The sequence below is a fragment of the Camelus bactrianus genome, chromosome 9 (assembly GCF_048773025.1).
Source record: "Camelus bactrianus isolate YW-2024 breed Bactrian camel chromosome 9, ASM4877302v1, whole genome shotgun sequence".
Lineage (NCBI taxonomy): Eukaryota > Metazoa > Chordata > Mammalia > Artiodactyla > Camelidae > Camelus > Camelus bactrianus.
Window position 1 is genome coordinate 8,899,164 of NC_133547.1, and position 17,914 is coordinate 8,917,077.

General features: G+C 47.2%; 1 protein-coding gene and 1 pseudogene across 1 annotated transcript; one reads left to right on the forward strand and one right to left on the reverse strand.

Annotated features, from left to right (window-relative positions):
* Positions 1-5,724: 5,724 nt before the first annotated feature.
* Positions 5,725-6,828, reverse strand: LOC105062723 (proteasome subunit alpha type-1 pseudogene; annotated as a pseudogene).
* An 8,171-nt stretch (positions 6,829-14,999) lies between these two features.
* On the forward strand, positions 15,000-17,747 carry LOC141578582 (optic atrophy 3 protein homolog). Its single transcript, XM_074369410.1, has one exon. The coding sequence runs from the start codon at positions 15,999-16,001 to the stop codon at positions 16,368-16,370; it is 372 nt and encodes a 123-aa protein (XP_074225511.1). The 5' UTR covers positions 15,000-15,998; the 3' UTR covers positions 16,371-17,747.
* The last annotated feature ends 167 nt before the right edge of the window (positions 17,748-17,914 follow it).

Genomic DNA, 17,914 nt, shown 5'->3' on the forward strand with positions numbered 1-17,914 from the left:
TGTTCGTCGTTTATTATTTCACTCAAGAAACCGTCACCGAGGTGCCCACCATGTTTTCTGCCACATTCTGTGTTAGTGCTAGGGTCCCAGCCATGACTGAGACAGCCCCAACCCTGCCCTCGTGGGCTCACAGTCCGGTGGGGGGACAGATGCATACACAGACATTTCTTTTCCAACGTTACATGTCCTGTCCCACCGTTATTTGGGAAGAAAGGGCCAGACTGAATCCAGACTCCTCCTCTCCTGAGGGACTCAGTGCTTTCAGAACAGAAACTCATTCACACTGGCTCACAAAACCTCAACTGATGTCCCAAGGGCTCTGCCTCTCCCATCTCCTGGCAGGCGCAGTTGTCCCCTGTGTTAATTTCCCTACTGGGCTGGCTCTTGCCTGGGGATAGCCACCCCAGGGGGAAAGGGACTTCATAAAGCCCTCGCCTGATCCATTGGCCCATACGGTCGTCTCTGTGCTGGCCACTATAATGCTGTGTGGCCAGGTCGGGGTCCCCCCGCCCCAACAGACAGAGGGCATGTCCAAAGGAGACTCAAGTGAGCATCATCTGCCTGCTCGCTGGAGAAATGTTTACTGAGCACTTGCTGCGCACCTGGCCCCATTCTAGTGGCTGTGAACTAGCCAGGACTAGACAAGGTCACCATCACGGGGAGCCGACTTCTAGTGCAGGAGTCAGACCATAAAGAAGAAAAAAACCTAATCCAGTGTTTGGTTGATGAGAGCTGAGAAGAAAAAGCGTTCAGGAGGAATGAGGATGACTGATTTAGATCAGGTAGTCAAGGAGGAGGCGACATTTGAGAGGAGCCCTGAGGGCAGCTGCCAGGGAGAGAGAAAAGGTTATTGTATGGACAAAGGCCCTGCGGCAGGTGTGTGGTCGGCCTGCTCCTGGAACAGCAAGAGGTCCTGCTGTCAGAAGAGAGCAGAGGTTAGCGGACTCAGGCCATGGGCTGCCTGTCTTTGCAAATAGGGGCTTAACTGGAAGCCGCACCCATTGTTTCTGTATTTTTTATGGTGCTTCTGCACGGCAATGGCAGAGTTGAGTCATTTCTGATAAATACCATGTGGCCTTTGAAGATGAAAATATTTACTATCTGGCTTTTTATGTGAAGAGTTTACTGACCCCTGGAACAGAGTAAACAAGGGGAGAAAGATGGGCAACGGGGACAGGAAGACAAAGGGCGGCCGCCTTGCCTCAGTTGACACAACTCTGGAGGGTCTTACCAGCTCCGGGCGCCCCGTAGAATCGACCCTTGCACCTGAAGAGCACTTCAGCTCCTCCTGCCCAGCCCTGCTCCCGTCACTCTCTACCCACAGGGGCTACTTCCTGGAGATGCAGCAATAACCCTGCTGTCTGCAGATCTCAGAATCTCCATCTCAATCTCCAGCAGTGAGGCACAATGAGACAGAGTCTATATAATCCACAATATACGTGTTTATCTAATAATTCACAATTCACCCTATATATGTAGGATAAAATAGCATAATTTATGCATTATGTGACATAGTATGTAATGGAATATAAAAATGTTTTATGTAATATATCACATAACATTATATACTATATGTTGTGTGTGTGTATTTAGCATTGGAATTAAAATTTCACTGAATAATTACACTTAATATGTGCAATGCAGTCTGAGACTTCCTGCTTTATCGTATTTCATTTCATGCAGAAAAACTATATATATGTATCATATATACCTAATATGTATTTTAAACATATAAAACCCACTTTGTGTGTTATGTAACATCACATATTATATATCTTTGTTAGAACCAAAGTTTCACTTAACAATAATTGCCCTTACCATGTGTGATGCACTCTGTTGCTTTCTGTTCACTTTTATTCTATTTTGTAAAGAAAAGCACACACCTGTTTACATATTATACAAACCTACATAAAGTGGGCTGCCTTGGGCCACGGTGAAGACTTTGGCTTTTACTCTGGGGTGAGGTAGGAGCCACCAGACGGCTCTGACAGAGGAGGGATGTGAACTGACTTAGTTTTAACAGGATCGTCGGACAGACTATGGGTGGGAAAGGTGGAAGTCGCCAGTCCAGTGACGAGTTGACTGTGATTGTCCAGGAGGGAGTTAATGGTGGCTGGACCAGACAGAAACAGCAGAGGTAGGGAGAAGTGGGATTCTGGGCATATTAATATTTCAAAGATGGAGCAGACAAGATTTGGTGAGTGATGGGAGGTGGGGAGTCGATGTTCAAGATTTTTGCTCAGTGCGTCGAGAAGGGACACGCTGGTCCTGAGATGGTGCGGCTGCAGCAGAACCAGTGTGAGATGCTGATAGCCCTGCCCTTCCCTACCCCCTGGTCACCTCAGATTTGGGTGCACTTTGACAGGCTTTGATTATTTGTTCTGAATTGTAGTCAGCAGGGGGCTGGAAAGACAGTCCTGGGGTTTCTCCTCATGCTGTGTAACTGACATTCTTTATACCTCACCAACTCCTCCATCAGGGAAACTTCCTGGTGTTCATTTGGGACATCTTGGAGGAAGGAGGCAAATGGAGGTGGCAGGCTTGGATGTGGGACTCTGGTTTTAGGGCTCCTCTCACCCCCAGAATGGCAGTGCCCAGGCCAGGCTCCCTTTGGATAAGGGCTGATATGGACCTGGGGGGCACCGTGGGCTCCATCACATTCAGGATGCCCGCCTCACTCGGAGGGCATATCCATGTGCCTTGGTACTTTTTTTTTTTTTTTAACTGCATGGTCTCTTCCTAAAGTTCAGCTGTTTCAGAGAAACCAAAGCCCCCTCCCTGGAAGGAATCCTGTCTCCAGTTTGGGGGAATGTTGGCAGAACTCTTTCAGGAGTGGTCTGGCCACGCCAAGTCCTACCTAAGATCCCCCTTTGTGTGCTTGGTCGCTGTCCACCTCTTCCCTCTTGTGACAGTGAGCAGTCTGCACGTGCCTCTCTGGCCAGCATGAGCATTTCCTTGGGGAGATGTCAAGAGCAGAAAAGACTGAATATATTAAAAACTTTTATAGTTTATATAAAAATGCTCCCTAAAAGCTCTGCAGTGACAGAGGAACTGTCAACACTTGCAATGATCAAACTTAAAAAATTTTCAACCCAAAACAAGTGCACGGTGGAATTTCATCCTTCTTTTAATTTGTGTTTTCTTGTTTACCTGTAGGTGGAGCATCTTTTCAGCCATTTATTGGACATTTGCAGTGCTTTTGGAAAATGCCTGTTTTCACTATCTGTGAAATTAATGTTTGTTTCTGGAGTGTTTTGACCTACTGAAGTTTTTGCCTTTTAAAGTAACCAAATCTATTAGCCATTTTTCCTGCAAGCATTTCTTTTTTCTGCCTTTATTTGAAAAGGGCTCCATTACCCTGAGAATTGGTATCGCCAACTCTACCTTCTAATATTTTTATTGAGGTTTTCTTTGTGCTTAAGTCATTCACTGAGATTGTGTTGCATTGCGTTTTGATTTTTGACAAGTTTAAGTTCAGAAACTGCCTTCTTCATTTTCCAAATGTACTGGTGGCTGACGTCTCCAAGTACATGGAACGGTCCATACTTCCCCTCCTCACCTGAGACCGGACAGCAGCATCGCTCTGTTCCCTGGACACAGCACCTCTTTCTCCATCCTGTCCTGTCAACTGTTTGTCCGTCCTTCAACCAAAACCAAGTCTTTTGAACAAGAGCTTGAAAATATTTTTTGGTTTCTTCTAGGCAACTGGTAGTACCGTTTTTATTTTCAAACCGTAATCAGGTTTGTCCGTTTGTTTATTTAATGGAGGTACTGGGGATTGAACCCAGTACCTCGTGTATGCTAAGCATGCGCTCTATCACGGAGCTATACCCTCCCCCGCTCATATTGAGTCTTTTCTTTTTTCTTTTTAATTTTAACCATTCTGGTTAGTATGTAGTGATATCTTATTGTGGTTTTTTTAAATTGAAGTATACTCAGTTACAATGTGTCAGTTTCTGGTGTACAGCACAATGTTTCAGTCATACATATGCATGTATTCGTTTTCATATCCTTTTTCATTATAGGTTATCATTGTGGTTTTAATTTGTTTTTCTCTGATGAGTAGTGATGTTGAGCATCTTTATATGTACTTATTGGCCATTCTCATCATCTTCTTTTGCGAAGATACTAATCGCATCTGTTAATACAATTGTTTGATGAGAATTGTATCTGTCGAAGCCTTTTGTCCCTTGTATTAGTTTCAGGTGGCTGCTGTGACAAATGACCCCACACTTGGGGCTTAAAACAATACACATTTGTTCTCTTACAGTTCCTGAGGCCATAAAACTGAAATCAGTATCACTGGCTGAAATCAAGGTATTGGCAGGGCTGTGCTCTCTCCCAAGGCTTGAGGGGGAGAATCTGTTCTCAGCTTCTTCCAGCTTCTGGTGGCTCCAGGCTTTCCTTGGCTTGTAGCTGCATCACTGTAGTCTCTGTCTCCATCCTCATGTGGCCTTCTCCTCTGTGTGTCTGTCTTGTCCTCTTCCCCCTCATATAAGGACACTTGGCACTGGACTGAGGGCCTACTTGGGTAATCCTGGGTGAGCTCATCTTGAGATCCTTAAATTAATCACATCTGCAAAGACCCTTTTGCCAAAAAGACCACATTCACATGTTCCAGGGATTTGGGGGTGGACATCCCTTCAACCTACCACAGTGATCAAATCTCCCCCTGCCTCCCTCTCATAAGGATACTTTGGGTTGCATTTATGACCCACAGGGATAATCCAGGATAATTCCTCTTCTCAAGATCGTTAACTTCATCACATCTGCAAAGTCCTTTTTGTCGTATAAAGCAAGTTTCTCGAGATCTGGGGACTGGGATATGGGCACTTTTGGGAGCCACTCTTTAATACACTGCATCCACTTTTTTTTATTCTTCAGTCTTTCACTAGTGATTTGTAGGTGCTTTCAAAGAATCTGCATACTACCCTTTTGTCTGAGATGGGGATACTTTTTGGAAAACTTCTTGTCAGAGCCTCAGGGTAAGAAGACTGGCATGGGGGGGGGGTGTGTGTGATCGTTGCTTCCCTGATGGTCCTGAGTGGGCTCAGCATGTTTTCAGCTGTTTACTGGACATTTGAACTCCTGTGAGAAGTGCCTGCCTTAGTTGTCCTCAGTGCTTGCTTGTGGGGTCTTCTGTCCTTTTCCCAAATTTTTTTGATTTTTAATAAGCCAGATTTTCCCATCTTTTCTCTTATGGCTCTTCCTTTTCCTCCCTTGTCTGGGAAGAGCTTCTTTGCCCCAAATTATAAGCATCCTCACCCTTAGAGGACGGGATGACTATAACCCCCATTTTGCAGAGGAGGAAACTGGGGCACAGAAGAAATTAATCTCTTCCAGTTCACATTTCTTAGGTTCCAGGAGCTGTGAGGAGGATTTTACAAGAATTGTATCTTTTTTTTTTAATGAAGTATAGTTGATTTATAATGTTTTGTTAGTTTCTGGTGTACAGCATAGTGATTCAGTTATACAGATATATATTCTTTTTCATATTCTTTTTCATTATAGGTTATTACAGGCTATTGAATATAGTTCCCTGTGCTATAAAGTAGGGTCTTGTCATTTATCTATTTTATATATAGTAGTTAGTATCTGCAAATCCCAAACTCCCAATTTATCCCTCCCCACCCCCTTCCCCCCGGTAACCATAAGTTTGTTTTCTATGTCTGTGAGTCGGTTTCTGTTTTGTAAATAAGTTCATTTGTGTCCTATTTTTATTTTATTTTTTATTTTTTGCAGGTAAAGCAATTTTATTTCACAGTTGTCTTTAAAACCACAAAGACACTGTGTTCTCCATATAAAAACATTAGTACAGATAGCTATACTTTCTACAAAATGGTTATATAGACTCTCTTAAAGAAAAATGCACCCCATTGTATGGTTTCAGTAAAGTTGCTTGGAAAAAATTCACTTCTGGACTGATTCCTAAAACATACCATTCCACCATTCTGCATCTTTTGGTTCAAAGTATAGATTAGTGTCCTCAGTATGTGTTCCTGCATTCTTACATGTTTGATAATCCACATATAGACTGGTCTATCATTAATGTTCCATTGGTTCAACAGCCTTTTCTGCAGCTTCATCAGCAGGTTGAGAAGGCTGTGCCTTTCTCTGTGGTCTTTCTTGAAGACTTTCCAGGAATGGAGACACATCAACATCACCATAAATCGTAAAGTCTTTACCAACAATTCCAATGGAAACGTTCTTTGTAGTTAGGTCCTATTCTGCAAGAAGTGTCTTCTGTAAGGCACGCAGACCATGCTTAACCAATTCATTCAAATTGTACTCCATAAACTCCGACATGTGTCTCTAAGTAAGTACAAGCTGACTGAGAACAGACTCCAATAGACATAGCTCTGCAGTCAAAATAGTTAGCAGACGGACAGGTTTGGAAAATGTGAGAGCCCATATCATCATAACCAGCAATAAGCAACCCAACACCATATGGTCTCTGGCCATATCGTTGCGTTGGTATCTGAGTTTTGCTTCCGATTAGATATACAAGACGAGACACAGGGAGAGGTCTGTCAAATACAAATCTGGAATCCAAACACTCCTGGCACATAAAATTACATAACAGTCTAGCATCAGCAGTAAGTTCCACAATTGAGATACCAATATGGTTATCAACATGGAGAATTTTTTTCTGATGAGCTGCAAGTTCTGACGTGCTCTCTGCAATGCAACCAACACTGCAAGGGTTTTTTATTTCAGACCAACTGTGGCTGAACCGTGTTTGACAGCTTCCATTGCATATTCAATTTGATGAATCCTGCCCTGAGGACTCCAAACAGTAGCTTCATTGTCTTACTGGTTGCAAAACATGGTTCCATTGTGAGCCTGGCTGCAGCCTTCTGTGAACCTGAACCTGCAGATCAAGGAGCACTCCATTTGTGTCCTATTTTTAGATTCCACATATAAGTCATATCACATAATATTTGTCTTTCTGTTTCTGGCTTATTTCACTTAGTATGACAATCTCCAGGTCCGTCCGTATTGCTGCAAATGGCATTATTTTATTCTTTTTATGGCTGAATAGTATTCCCTTGTATATATATACACTACATCTTCTTTATCCAGTCATCTGTCAATCTGACATTTAGGTTGCTTCCATGTCCTGGCTATTGTAAATAGTGCTGAGGCACTATTGGGGTGCATGTATCTTTTCGAATTAGAGTTTCCTCTGGATATATGCCTAGGACTGGGATTGCTGGATTGTATGGTAAATCTATTTTTAGTTTTTTAAGGAATCTCCAGATTGTTTTTCATAGTGGCTGCACCAAATTACATTCCCATCAACAGTACAGAAGGGTTCTTTCTCTCCACACCCTCTCCAGCATTTATCATTTGTGGACTTTTTCGTGATGGCCATTCTGACCTGTGTGATTTGATGCCTCATTGTGAAGAATCATATCATTGAATCCTTGAATCTGCTTGTGTCGGGGTTCCCCCAAACCACTCTCAGACCTGATGATATGCTAAGAAGGACTCACAGGACTCAAAAGGTGATATACACATGGTTATGTTTCATTTCAGTGAAAGGATACAAGTTAAAGTCAACAAAGGGAAAAGGGGCATGGGGCGAGGTCCTGCAGAAACCAGGTGCAAAGGGAGCAGCATGTGCAAAGGTCCAGAGATGAGAGTGAGGAAGGATGTGAAAAACAAATTTTTTTTAAATGACCTTGTCCTGGAGCTCAAGGTGTACAGCATAGTGGGCAAAATGAAGGGTCAGTGACCAGATCACACAGGGCCTGGGGCCGTGGAAAGGAGGGTATGGCTCCAAGCCTTGCGTGATTGAGAGCCGAGGGCTGACCTGGAATTGGAGAAGTGAGTACAGAAAGGAACTCCATTCCGGTCATTTCTTTATTTTCCACAGATTTCCAAACACAGCAGGCTCTCTAGAGAAATCACAGCAAACACTGAAAAACAAAAAATGGAATGAAAAAAATCGTCTGTGATCCCACTACCCAGAGATGATCATTGTTAACTTTTAGCTGTGTTTCATGATCCTAAGCCTGTGTATGTGAAGAGAAAAAAATTATTAATTGTATACATATTGGTCAATGTACCTGTACGTACAAAGTGGGACTTATCCTCTAAAGTGTTCTGTATCTATTTTAAGTGACCAATAAGAAGTCTCGGAGGAGAAGGCATCAGACCCCCCTGGCCAGGTGAGGGTGGATTTATGAGCCACTCTCTTTCATGAGCAGCAGTTTGGGGGGGAAGGGTGTTCCAGTAAAGGGCAGGGCCTGTGCAAAGCTCTGGCTGCCACCAGGAGTGGTCGGTGTGGCTGGAGCAGGGTGGGGTGGGCTGAGATGAGCTGGTGAGGCTGGACTTGTGCAAGACCTCAAGGGCCAGGCTAATGGCCCCCAAGTGCCCTAGGGGGCTGTGTGGGTTTTTCCTGTTTATTTGCTTTGTTCATTTTGTTTATTGAAGAGAGTGCAAGACAGCAGCGTGGGCAGGTGTGGGCAGGCTGAAGGGAGCCAGGGAGGGGCTGAGGCCCCCAGGAACTGGACATAGCAGAGCTGACACCACCCGGAGATCTCAGAAGGAAATCAGGAGCAGGACCCAGATGGGCAGATGCAAGCTGCAGCCAAGCCATGTAGGAGCCGGGGAAACTACCCCAGCTTTACCTTCTCTTGTCCCCCCCTCTTGAGGGCACTGCCCCAAGTCAGTGCCCACCAGAAATAGAGGACAGTGTCTCGGTGATGCCATCCCACGCACTCAGCTTCCTGGGAGCAGAGAAGGGCAGGCAAGAGTGGAGAAGGGTGTCTGGGGACGGAGGGAAGAATTGCAGCCCCAGTGTTCCCCGGCTTTCCAGGGAGCATGAGACCAGGACCCCCAACACCAACCACTCACCAGAGCCATCCCCACTCAGGGGCAGACCCTCGCCAATCATGCTTGCACTGAATATTTAAGCCCAGTCTCCATGCACTTATCTCTGTGATCTTGCAATTTGGGAGCTAAGGTCCCAGGCTTGGTGAGTCACACACTCAAGACATATGGTTGGTTCCAAGGTTTCTGTCTCCCATCCAAGTGCGGCTCAGGTGGCAACAACCCGCTGGACGGTAGGTGGACGGACTGCCCTGCCACGTGGAATACTGCACGTGACTTCAAGTTAGTGCATGATTTGGGGCGGGTTGGGTGAAGGCTCCTGGAAGAGGCTCACTTTTGGATCGATCCACAGAGGTTCTTATTGGAGGACACATGGTGGGCTGGTGACGTGGGTTGGTAAAAAGAATTTATCAGAAACCAAGAGAAATTGAAGAACAAAGGAAAGCTTTTGATAGGTTCCCTGCTTTAGGGAACAGTGAGTCAAACAGAGAATAGGTGCCTGTGTGAGCGCCCGAGTGTGAACGTGCAGGGTTTTTTATTGAAGAAGGGACCGTGAACACAAAGGGACACGGGAAACATGGACTGAGAGAAGTCAGCCAGAGCTACAGTGAATTCAGGGATTTCCCGGGGCCGTTAGTTTTGCTACTCAAACATCTATCGGGCGTTTATCTTCTGAAGAGGAGCAGGTGGATGCTGCCGATGCCTAGGGGCTAGGAAGTCTTGGAGGGTCACAGGGCCTGGGCAGGCACCAGCTGGCACTGTGGTTCTGCTTCTTAGGAGATTGTTCTTGCCCTTTCCTGTTCTGGAACACCTGCTGATTAAATACAATCAGCCAGTAGGAAAAGAAGAAAGTCCCACACTTCCAGCCAGTTAATAGTATGATTTGCTTTTCATCAAAACCAGATCAGAATGTGTGCCCCTCAGTATCAGGCTCGTTCCATCAAGGATATCCTTGCATGAGAACGCACAAAAATCTCATCATCCGTCTTCATTTTGTTTCGTAACATATGGAGAAGAGAAAACCAAACACCCACGTCACCGCCAGCCCAGGTTCAGAGATGGGGCTTCCCCTGACTTTGGCAGTGTCTGTATCTGTGAGACCCTTGCAGGGGGTCAGCAGGCACCACGGCCACGTGGGGACCCTCAGTGATTTCCACCTGGTCATGACTCCCAACAGCCAGGAGCTGAGCCTCTTTCCTTTGCCCCCACCCCGACCCCCGCCGCTGTGGGACATTCTTGTGGGCCTGGGATGGGGCAGGGGCTCAGAGGAGGGCTGAACACAAGAGGGGCGGCCCCTGAAAGCTTGCAGAGAGAACACCCCCTCCTCAGACACAATAAAACCATTCATTGAAAAAAAAAAAGATTAGAAGGGCACATAATTTGCTTTGTGACATACCTCACATGAGTGCTTAGCCAAACCACCGAACCTCTGAGTCATATGCATATTACTGCAAGCACTTACCCTGCCTAACTGACAAAAGGTGGGAAACTAGTATTTGCTGGGTACCGCCATGTGCATAGGCACTGTAAACGTGCTGATTATTTATTATTTCTATCTTAATACCCACCACAAAACCTTGGGGTTGATTTTTAAACTTATCTTTAATTTTTTATCAAAGTAATTACTAAGAAAAAAGCACACGTAGTTTTACAGATCAAATACACTGCAAGGTTTATAACAAAGCAGGCATTTTCTGCCTGTTCCATTCGTCTGAGTCCCATACCCGAGACAAGTGTTCATTTTAGCTGTTCCTCTTCCCTTTCCCCTTGTATTTACTTGCATATTTCTTAACAGTGTGATTCTATCTCTATTTTTTGACCTTTTTCTTCAATTACCACTTGTCTCCCACTATGGTTTTTGTATCTTGTTGCTCCCGACTCTCCCTTCATCTTCCTAATATAATTGTATCACAACTTTCTTGGTAAAATCAATATTTATTGCTTACACTATTATGATTATAATATGTAATTCACAACTATTTCTATCATTCCTTTTATTAACTCTCTTCCATTTTCTCTCCTTATGGATTTTATCTTTAAAAAAATTATTTTAGGGGGAGGGTATAGCTCAGTGGTAGAGTACATACCTAGCATGCATGAGGCCCTGGGTTTAATACCCACCACCTCCATTAAATAAATAAGTGAGTGAATGAACCTAATTACCTGCCACCCCCAAAAATGTTTTTTTAAGTAATATTTAAAAACAATTGTCACTTCCAGAACTGTGGGAAGGGATCACTTCTGGAACTGTGGGGAGGGACTACAAAAGCCCCAACCCCACCCTGTTTGGCTGAGAAGTTCTTGTGCATATCTGTCACTTGGTGACAGGTAGACTGGGCCCAAAGAGGGCAGGACAGTTGTCCAAGGTCACACAGTGGGAACTGGAACGCAGCTAAGCTATTGGCACAGACGCCCTGTCTGGAAGCAGACAAACCCCTCCACGGAGGGCAGAGGTCCTGGGAAGGAAGGAGAGAGAAAAGAGTCTCTGAGACCCCCCAGAGCAGAAAGGGAAGCTAGCAATGGGGCCAGGACCTACCTAGAGTTTTCTGGGTGTGTGTCCTGCAGTCTTCAGCCTCTGACTTCTCTGGGTCCATGGGGATGATGATGAACTTCCCCCAGGTTTGGCAGCACCTCTGTGTGGGGCGGTGGAAAGGGTAGAAACCTTTGCAGCAGCTCCACTTTCCATCCTTGGGGTCCAGCGCCACGCTGCCACAGAGCTGCCACTTCTCCTTTCTCACCACCAGCACCTCCCCTGAGGGCCAGACAGGGCTCAGCAGGAGGGCCTAGGCACTTGCCCTTCCCCCGTACCTTATCTCTCTTGCATCCGTTCATTTTTTTTAACTTTAAGACTATCATTGGCATAGAATTCACATACCGTACAATTCACCCATTTAAAGCATATGAGTCAATGGTTTTTAGTACTTTTGTGGGGTTGTGCCATCATCCCCACAATTAATTTTAGAACATGTTCTAAAAGGAAACCCCCAGTCCACTGGCATTTGCTCTCCATTTTCTTCGACCTCCCCGCAGCCCCAACCCCGGGGAACCACCAATCTACTTGCCGTCTCTAGATCTGCCTGTTCCGGACATTGTACCATTTTCCATTCCCATCAGCTATATCAGAGTGCTGATTCCTCCACATCCTGCTAACAGTTGTTATATGACTCTTTGATTCTAGCCATCCCCTAATGGATGGACGTGCTATCTCGCTGTGGTTTTGATTTGTATTTCCCTGCATCCATTCATCTTTTACCCAGCACTTAAGTCCGATGGCCAGTTGGCCTCTGTCCCCAAAGCAGTCATGCCCCTCTGCTCTGGCTGCCTTCTTCTCATCAGCCCTCTTCTTGGCCCAGGGGGTCAAGCTCTCAGGCCCTCAGTGAGCTCCTATCCTGTGGGCAAGGTTGCCAGCCACTCACTTTGGGCACCCCAGTCACAGCCGATGAAGTGCAGATAGCCAGTGGTCACACAAGACGATGATCGGCCTCACTCAGGCTCCAGAAAGAGAACTGGACAGCGAGGTGGCCCCGTCCACACATCAGCCTGACCAAAGGATCAGGCTGATGCTGGGTGGGGTCACTAAGGGTGTGAGGAGCACCAGCCCCAAATGTCTCCCGAGGGAGAGCAGGTTGGGCTGGGTAGGCATGAGGTCAGCATCTTTCAACAAACGTACAATGTCCAAGGTTGGTGGGTGGGGCAGGGAGGCTAGCAAAGCTTCAGGGGCAAGGAGATGCAGGTCCACACCCAGCTGTTCTTGCCTCACATCATCTCAGGTGAATTGTGGCACTACATTCCTCACCACCTTCCTCACATCAGAAGAGTCCTCAGCTGATTGTGCCTCCTATGGCTCCTTTCCCGCATTCTGTCCCTCATGCCATGGCTGCACTTACCTGATTTTAGGGCTGAAACTCACATCACTGGGTCAGGGTTTAAGCCCCACTCTCCCCCTCACCTCAGGTAAGTAACTGTGCCCCTCTGAGCCACACTTTGTCCATCTCTAAAATGGGACTGTCTGCTTCACGGGCATAACACCCAGACAGAATCTGGCTGTCAGGTAGTGAGGTTGAAATAAGGGATGGGGGGAGAGTATAGCTCAATGGCAGAGCATCACACGAGGTCCTGGGTTCAATTCCATTACCTCCTCTAATAAACAAACAAACCTAATTACCTCTCCCCACACTGCCCCAAGAAAAAAAAATAAGGGATAATACAACATCTCCCCAGCTGGGTATGTGGGGGGTGGTACTCAACTTTGGCTCTTGACTTGGCCGATCACTGCCCTTCTTCCCAGCTCAGCAGACGCCCCATTTCTGGCACTCCGCCACCCCCAGCACCCACATTCAGCGCAAGGGGCTGGCATGGGGGATCCTCCAGAGGCCATCTCAGAACCTGGGTGTGGGAGGTGGGTCAGAATTCTGCGCTCATGCTGACATTTAAGCTGAGCAGGAGCGTAGAGGTGGGAGTTGAGCCCCTCACTGCCTCCCGGCCACCCCAGAGGGCTCACAGTGCCCTGTCCCCCATGCTCCAGCTCACCTTTGGAGGCTTGGGGCCATCTGAGCACGAGTGGGAACAGCAGGAGGAAGAGAGCTGCAGGAGAGAGAGACGTGAGGGTTGGGGAGCTGGGCCAGAGGAGGAGGGTGAGGCAAGCCCTGTACCTGGTAAGAGAAGAAATCGGGACTTCCAACTGGCACTGGTCCTGGGTTCCGGCTTGCATTGGCGCATGTCCTGGAGGCCCGCAGCACTTGCAGAAGACTGGACAGGTAGGAGATTGAAACTGACTACCATCTTCAGAGTCAGTCACCAATGAGCGCTAGATGCTGATGTCTCAAGTAACTCCTTTATTGGTTAAGAATATATCTAGGCGTTTTCACAATTTCTAAGGCACTGTCAAAATTCTTTTTTTTTTTTTTTTGTCAAAATTCTTCATTCCTAATGGTAGGTGTATCTGTTATTGCTAATGAGATGACTCAGATCGGGCCACTCTGAAAGACCCATACAAGATGTAGAGGGTTGTGATTTTAAATTAGCCAACTTCACAATTTGGGGGGGGGGTAGGTAGTTGGTTTATTTATTTATTTTTAGAGGAAGTTCTGGGTATTGAACTCAGGACCTTGTGGGTACTAAGCCTGCACTCTACCACTTGAGCTATACCTTCTCCCTAAAAATTGTATATATGTATTTATTTTATTTTGGGGGAGGTAACTGGAGTTTTTTTATTTACTTATTTTTAATGGAGGTGTTGGGGATTGAACAAACCCAGGACCGTATGCTCATTAGGTACGCACTTAAAAACTTTTAACTGAAGAACAATGTACATAAAGAAAGTGTACAAATCCTAAGTGTACAGTTTGATAAGCTCTCACAGAATGAACAGGAGACAGAACATAACCAGTCCCCCAGAAACCCTACCATGCACCCCTTCTGGTCATTGTGCCCCCCAGGGGTAACCACCATCCTGACTTGTAACCCCACGGATTGAATTTGCCTGTTTGGGGACTTTATATATACATTGAATCACACAGCATGTGCCCTTGTCTGGCCTCTTTCACTCAACATTGTGAGATTCATTCAACTTGTTGAATGTAGTTGGGGTTCATTTGTTCTCACTGCTGTTGAGTGTTTCACTGTGTGCATCTTTTTTTTTTTTTTTTAAACCAATCCTACTATTGATGGGCATTTGGGTTGTGGTGAGTCTTTTATTCATATCACTGGGGTGAATATGCCAGGACATGTCTTTTGGAGAACCTGTGACAGGTTTCTGTGGGTGTCCTCCCAGGAGCAGAATTGCCAGCTCATAAAGCATCGAATGTTATGTTCAGTAGGCGCTGCCAACCACCTTCCGGAGTGGGTGTTCTTAATTACCTTTTCTGAGTCTGATCCAACTACATCTTTGCCAGCACTTAGCATGTGTGGGTTGTTTATTTCAGCCATTCTGGTGAGTTTATGGTGCTTTCTCTTTGTGACTTTAATTAGTAGTTTCCTGATATGTAGCAGAGGCCAGCACCTCTTCACAAGTCTAGTGGCCTTGTAGATTTTATCCTCTTAGGGGATTCACGTCCTTCTCATTGGGAGGTCTGCTGTTCTCTTATTGACCCAGGAAGTCTTTGCATATCCTGAATCTGAGTTTTTTTGGTCAGATAGGTGTGTTGCAAATGGCTCCCCATAGTCCAGAACTTGCCTTTTCCTTCTCTTGCTGGGATCTTTTGAGGAATGGAAGTTCTCAATTTCAGTGTATTCCAGCATGTCAAACTTTTTCTTTATTGCTAGTCCTTTTAGTGTTTTGTTTAACAAATATTAACAGAAAAAAGATCAAAAGTGGTTAAGCTTTGAGAAATAGGACTAAAGCTGGAGGTGGAAAGATGGACGTCTGTCTCTCAGTATACCCACCTCTGTGTAGTCTAAGTAATCCCCCCAGGTGTATCTGTTACTCTTCTAACTTAAAGAAAGGTACTTCCGTCAGCCCAGCTGTTGTGGAGGACGGTTGGAAGGGGTCAAGTATCAAATGTTTTCAGAAATTCACCCCTTAATGAGCCCAAGGAGGCAGATTTTTCCCATCAGTTCGTGTATCAGTGGATGAATATTAATTATTACTGCAGTGAATCAGGTTTCACCCTCAGCTCTATGTTTATGCTGTGCCTACAAACGATGACAAACAATGCTGATAATCCTTGTTCTCATGAATAAGTGATTAGGTAAAGAAGGAGTTGGCATCAGAGCAGCAGCGCTCCAGCCCTGTGCTCCTTCCAAAGCCCCAAACCCCACAGTGAACGCACTTGAGGACCGGGCCTGGCTGGTCGGCTGTGAGAGGGGCGAGGGAGCAAGCTTTACACCTGCCCTGGATTGTGACCCTCCCCTCTAGAGGTGCGGTCCCCACACTGGACCTCCCCTCTAGGGCAGTCCTTCTCATCCCTGGCGGCTCACCAGAATTTTCTGGACGTTTTCAAAAGATGCCCTCCGGGCTACCCCTGGCCCAGTAATTAATTCGGCATTCCGCGTGTCAGGCCCGATGCGGGTCTTGGTTATGGCGCCCAGTCCCCAGCGCCCGCGATTCTGGCTGCCGCGTCCCCACTGCTCTGATCCAGACGCCGAGGCGTCGAGGGACTGGGCTTGCAGTCCCCAGCAAAGATCCCTGACCCCTCTCTCCCCCGGCAGTGTACCACTGGATGGAGATGCGGACCAAGATGCGCCTCATGGGCTTCAATGCCGAATCCGTCAAGCCGCTGAACGAGGAGGCGGCCGCTGAGCTGGGCGCCGAGCTGCTGGGCGAGGCCACCATCTTCGTCATGGCCTGCAGCTGCCTGGTGCTGGAGTACTGGCGCCACCAGAAGAACCTGCGTCGTAAGAAGGGGAAGCGGCGCGCCGCCTGGACCGCGATGCGGGACGAGGTGGACCACTTGGCGCTGGCGCTCGAGGCCCTGCAGGCGCAGGTGCAGGCGGCGCCGCCGCGGGGCGCCCTGGAGGAGCTGCAGGCGCAGATGCGAGAGGTGCGCGCCCAGCTCTGCGCCCTGGATCAGCCGCCCGCGCCGGAGGAATAGGAAGCCGCAGGGCCCTGGTCTTGTGAGTGACTGATGTCTGGGCCGCCATGTGTCCAACACGGCCTTCTGTCCTCAGGGTCCCTACCTGAACCCGCCCAGCTAATACCACTAGGTCCCTTTAGGGGCATTAAGTGATCCTGGACTGGGGCTGATGGAACTAGGCTTATTGGTTACCTCCCTACTAACTTGCCCAGTGAGGGGTACCTTTTGCTGGGACTCCCCCATCCACTTATGGAACCTTCCAGCCCCACCCCAACTGCCCCCCCCCCCCCCCATCCACTGGTTTAGCACTTTGGAATGGAAAAGCAGTGTCTTTCATTGGACCCCACCCACCCACCACTGGGAGGGCTAGCAGGACACATGGACCATTTCTCATTTTGTCACTCACACTTCCAACTTATCTGAGGAGTGATCTTTTCCCCGGGACCTCATCCATTACACCAGGACAACTTCCCCCTTCTTCACTGGTACAGACCATTGTAATGAAAATGCAGAAACTTCTGATGTACTTGACCACCCCCACCACCTTCCATCTACTTCACTCTTTTGTTGGGGAGTTGGGGACAGGGAATAGAAGGACGGATCTTGGAGCGCATCAGCTCCAGCGAGTCACCCTGTGGCTCCCATCTGTAGTCCATTGGTACCTTCACTGGGGTCCTCCCCTCCTTAAGTGGATCATTCCAACAGAACCTCCTTCTACACATATACAGGCTTTTAGTACGACAAGCAGTGTCTTCCAGTGTAGTTCCACCAGACTGACACCCCCCCCCCCAATGTTCTGTGGCCCTTTAGAGTGGGAACATTGGCCCTGTCTTGGGCTGAACCATTTTGTGTTTTGTCTCAGCCCCCTGTTTACCTGTCTGAATGTTCTAAACCTTCCCACCATCCTCCCTTGCTGCCCTCATGGGGACCCAGCTGTCCCCCTGCTACATGGGTCATTGTCACAAGCCCTATCTTCCATCCAAATCTGCTCTTCAGAGTACTCAGGGATTCCCCCTTCTTGCCTTTGGACTGGACACCCAGTACCCACCTCCCTCCTTCATGCAAAGGCTTCCTCTAGTGGGACCACCTGCCCCTCACCCCTGAAGTTTCCTACCTCCAACCAAATGGAGTATTCCACCAGGCAGAGTTACCTACCTCACTTACCCCCTGCCAACCAATTGAACCACGAAGGGGGTTTGTATGAGTTCTATGACTTCTGAATTCTATATGTATATGTTTTAGACTGTAAATGTTTTATAATTAAAGGAGTTCTGGGGGAAAGAAATCATCTTAAGAATGTGTCTGAGAACCATGATATACATGCAAAATGGGTACAAGGCTCACTAGAATTAGGGGAAGCTGGGAGGGTTGTGGTGGAAAGGGGCCAGAGTCACCCTTCGAGCCCTTTCTCAGATAGGGAAACTGAGGCCTGGGGAAAGCCAAGGCTCTTGCCCCTGGCTTTCTCTAGGGTGGCGAAGTGCTTGGGCCAGGGTGAGGAGTGAGGAGGCTGCCTGGTGAGAGGTACTGGGAGGAAAAGAGGGAGGCTGAGAGGGGGCAGAGGC

Coding starts and splice junctions, on each gene's coding strand:
- LOC141578582 (XM_074369410.1), top strand. CDS start 15,999: ATGGAGATGCGGACCAAGATGCGCCTCATGGGCTTCAATGCCGAATCC.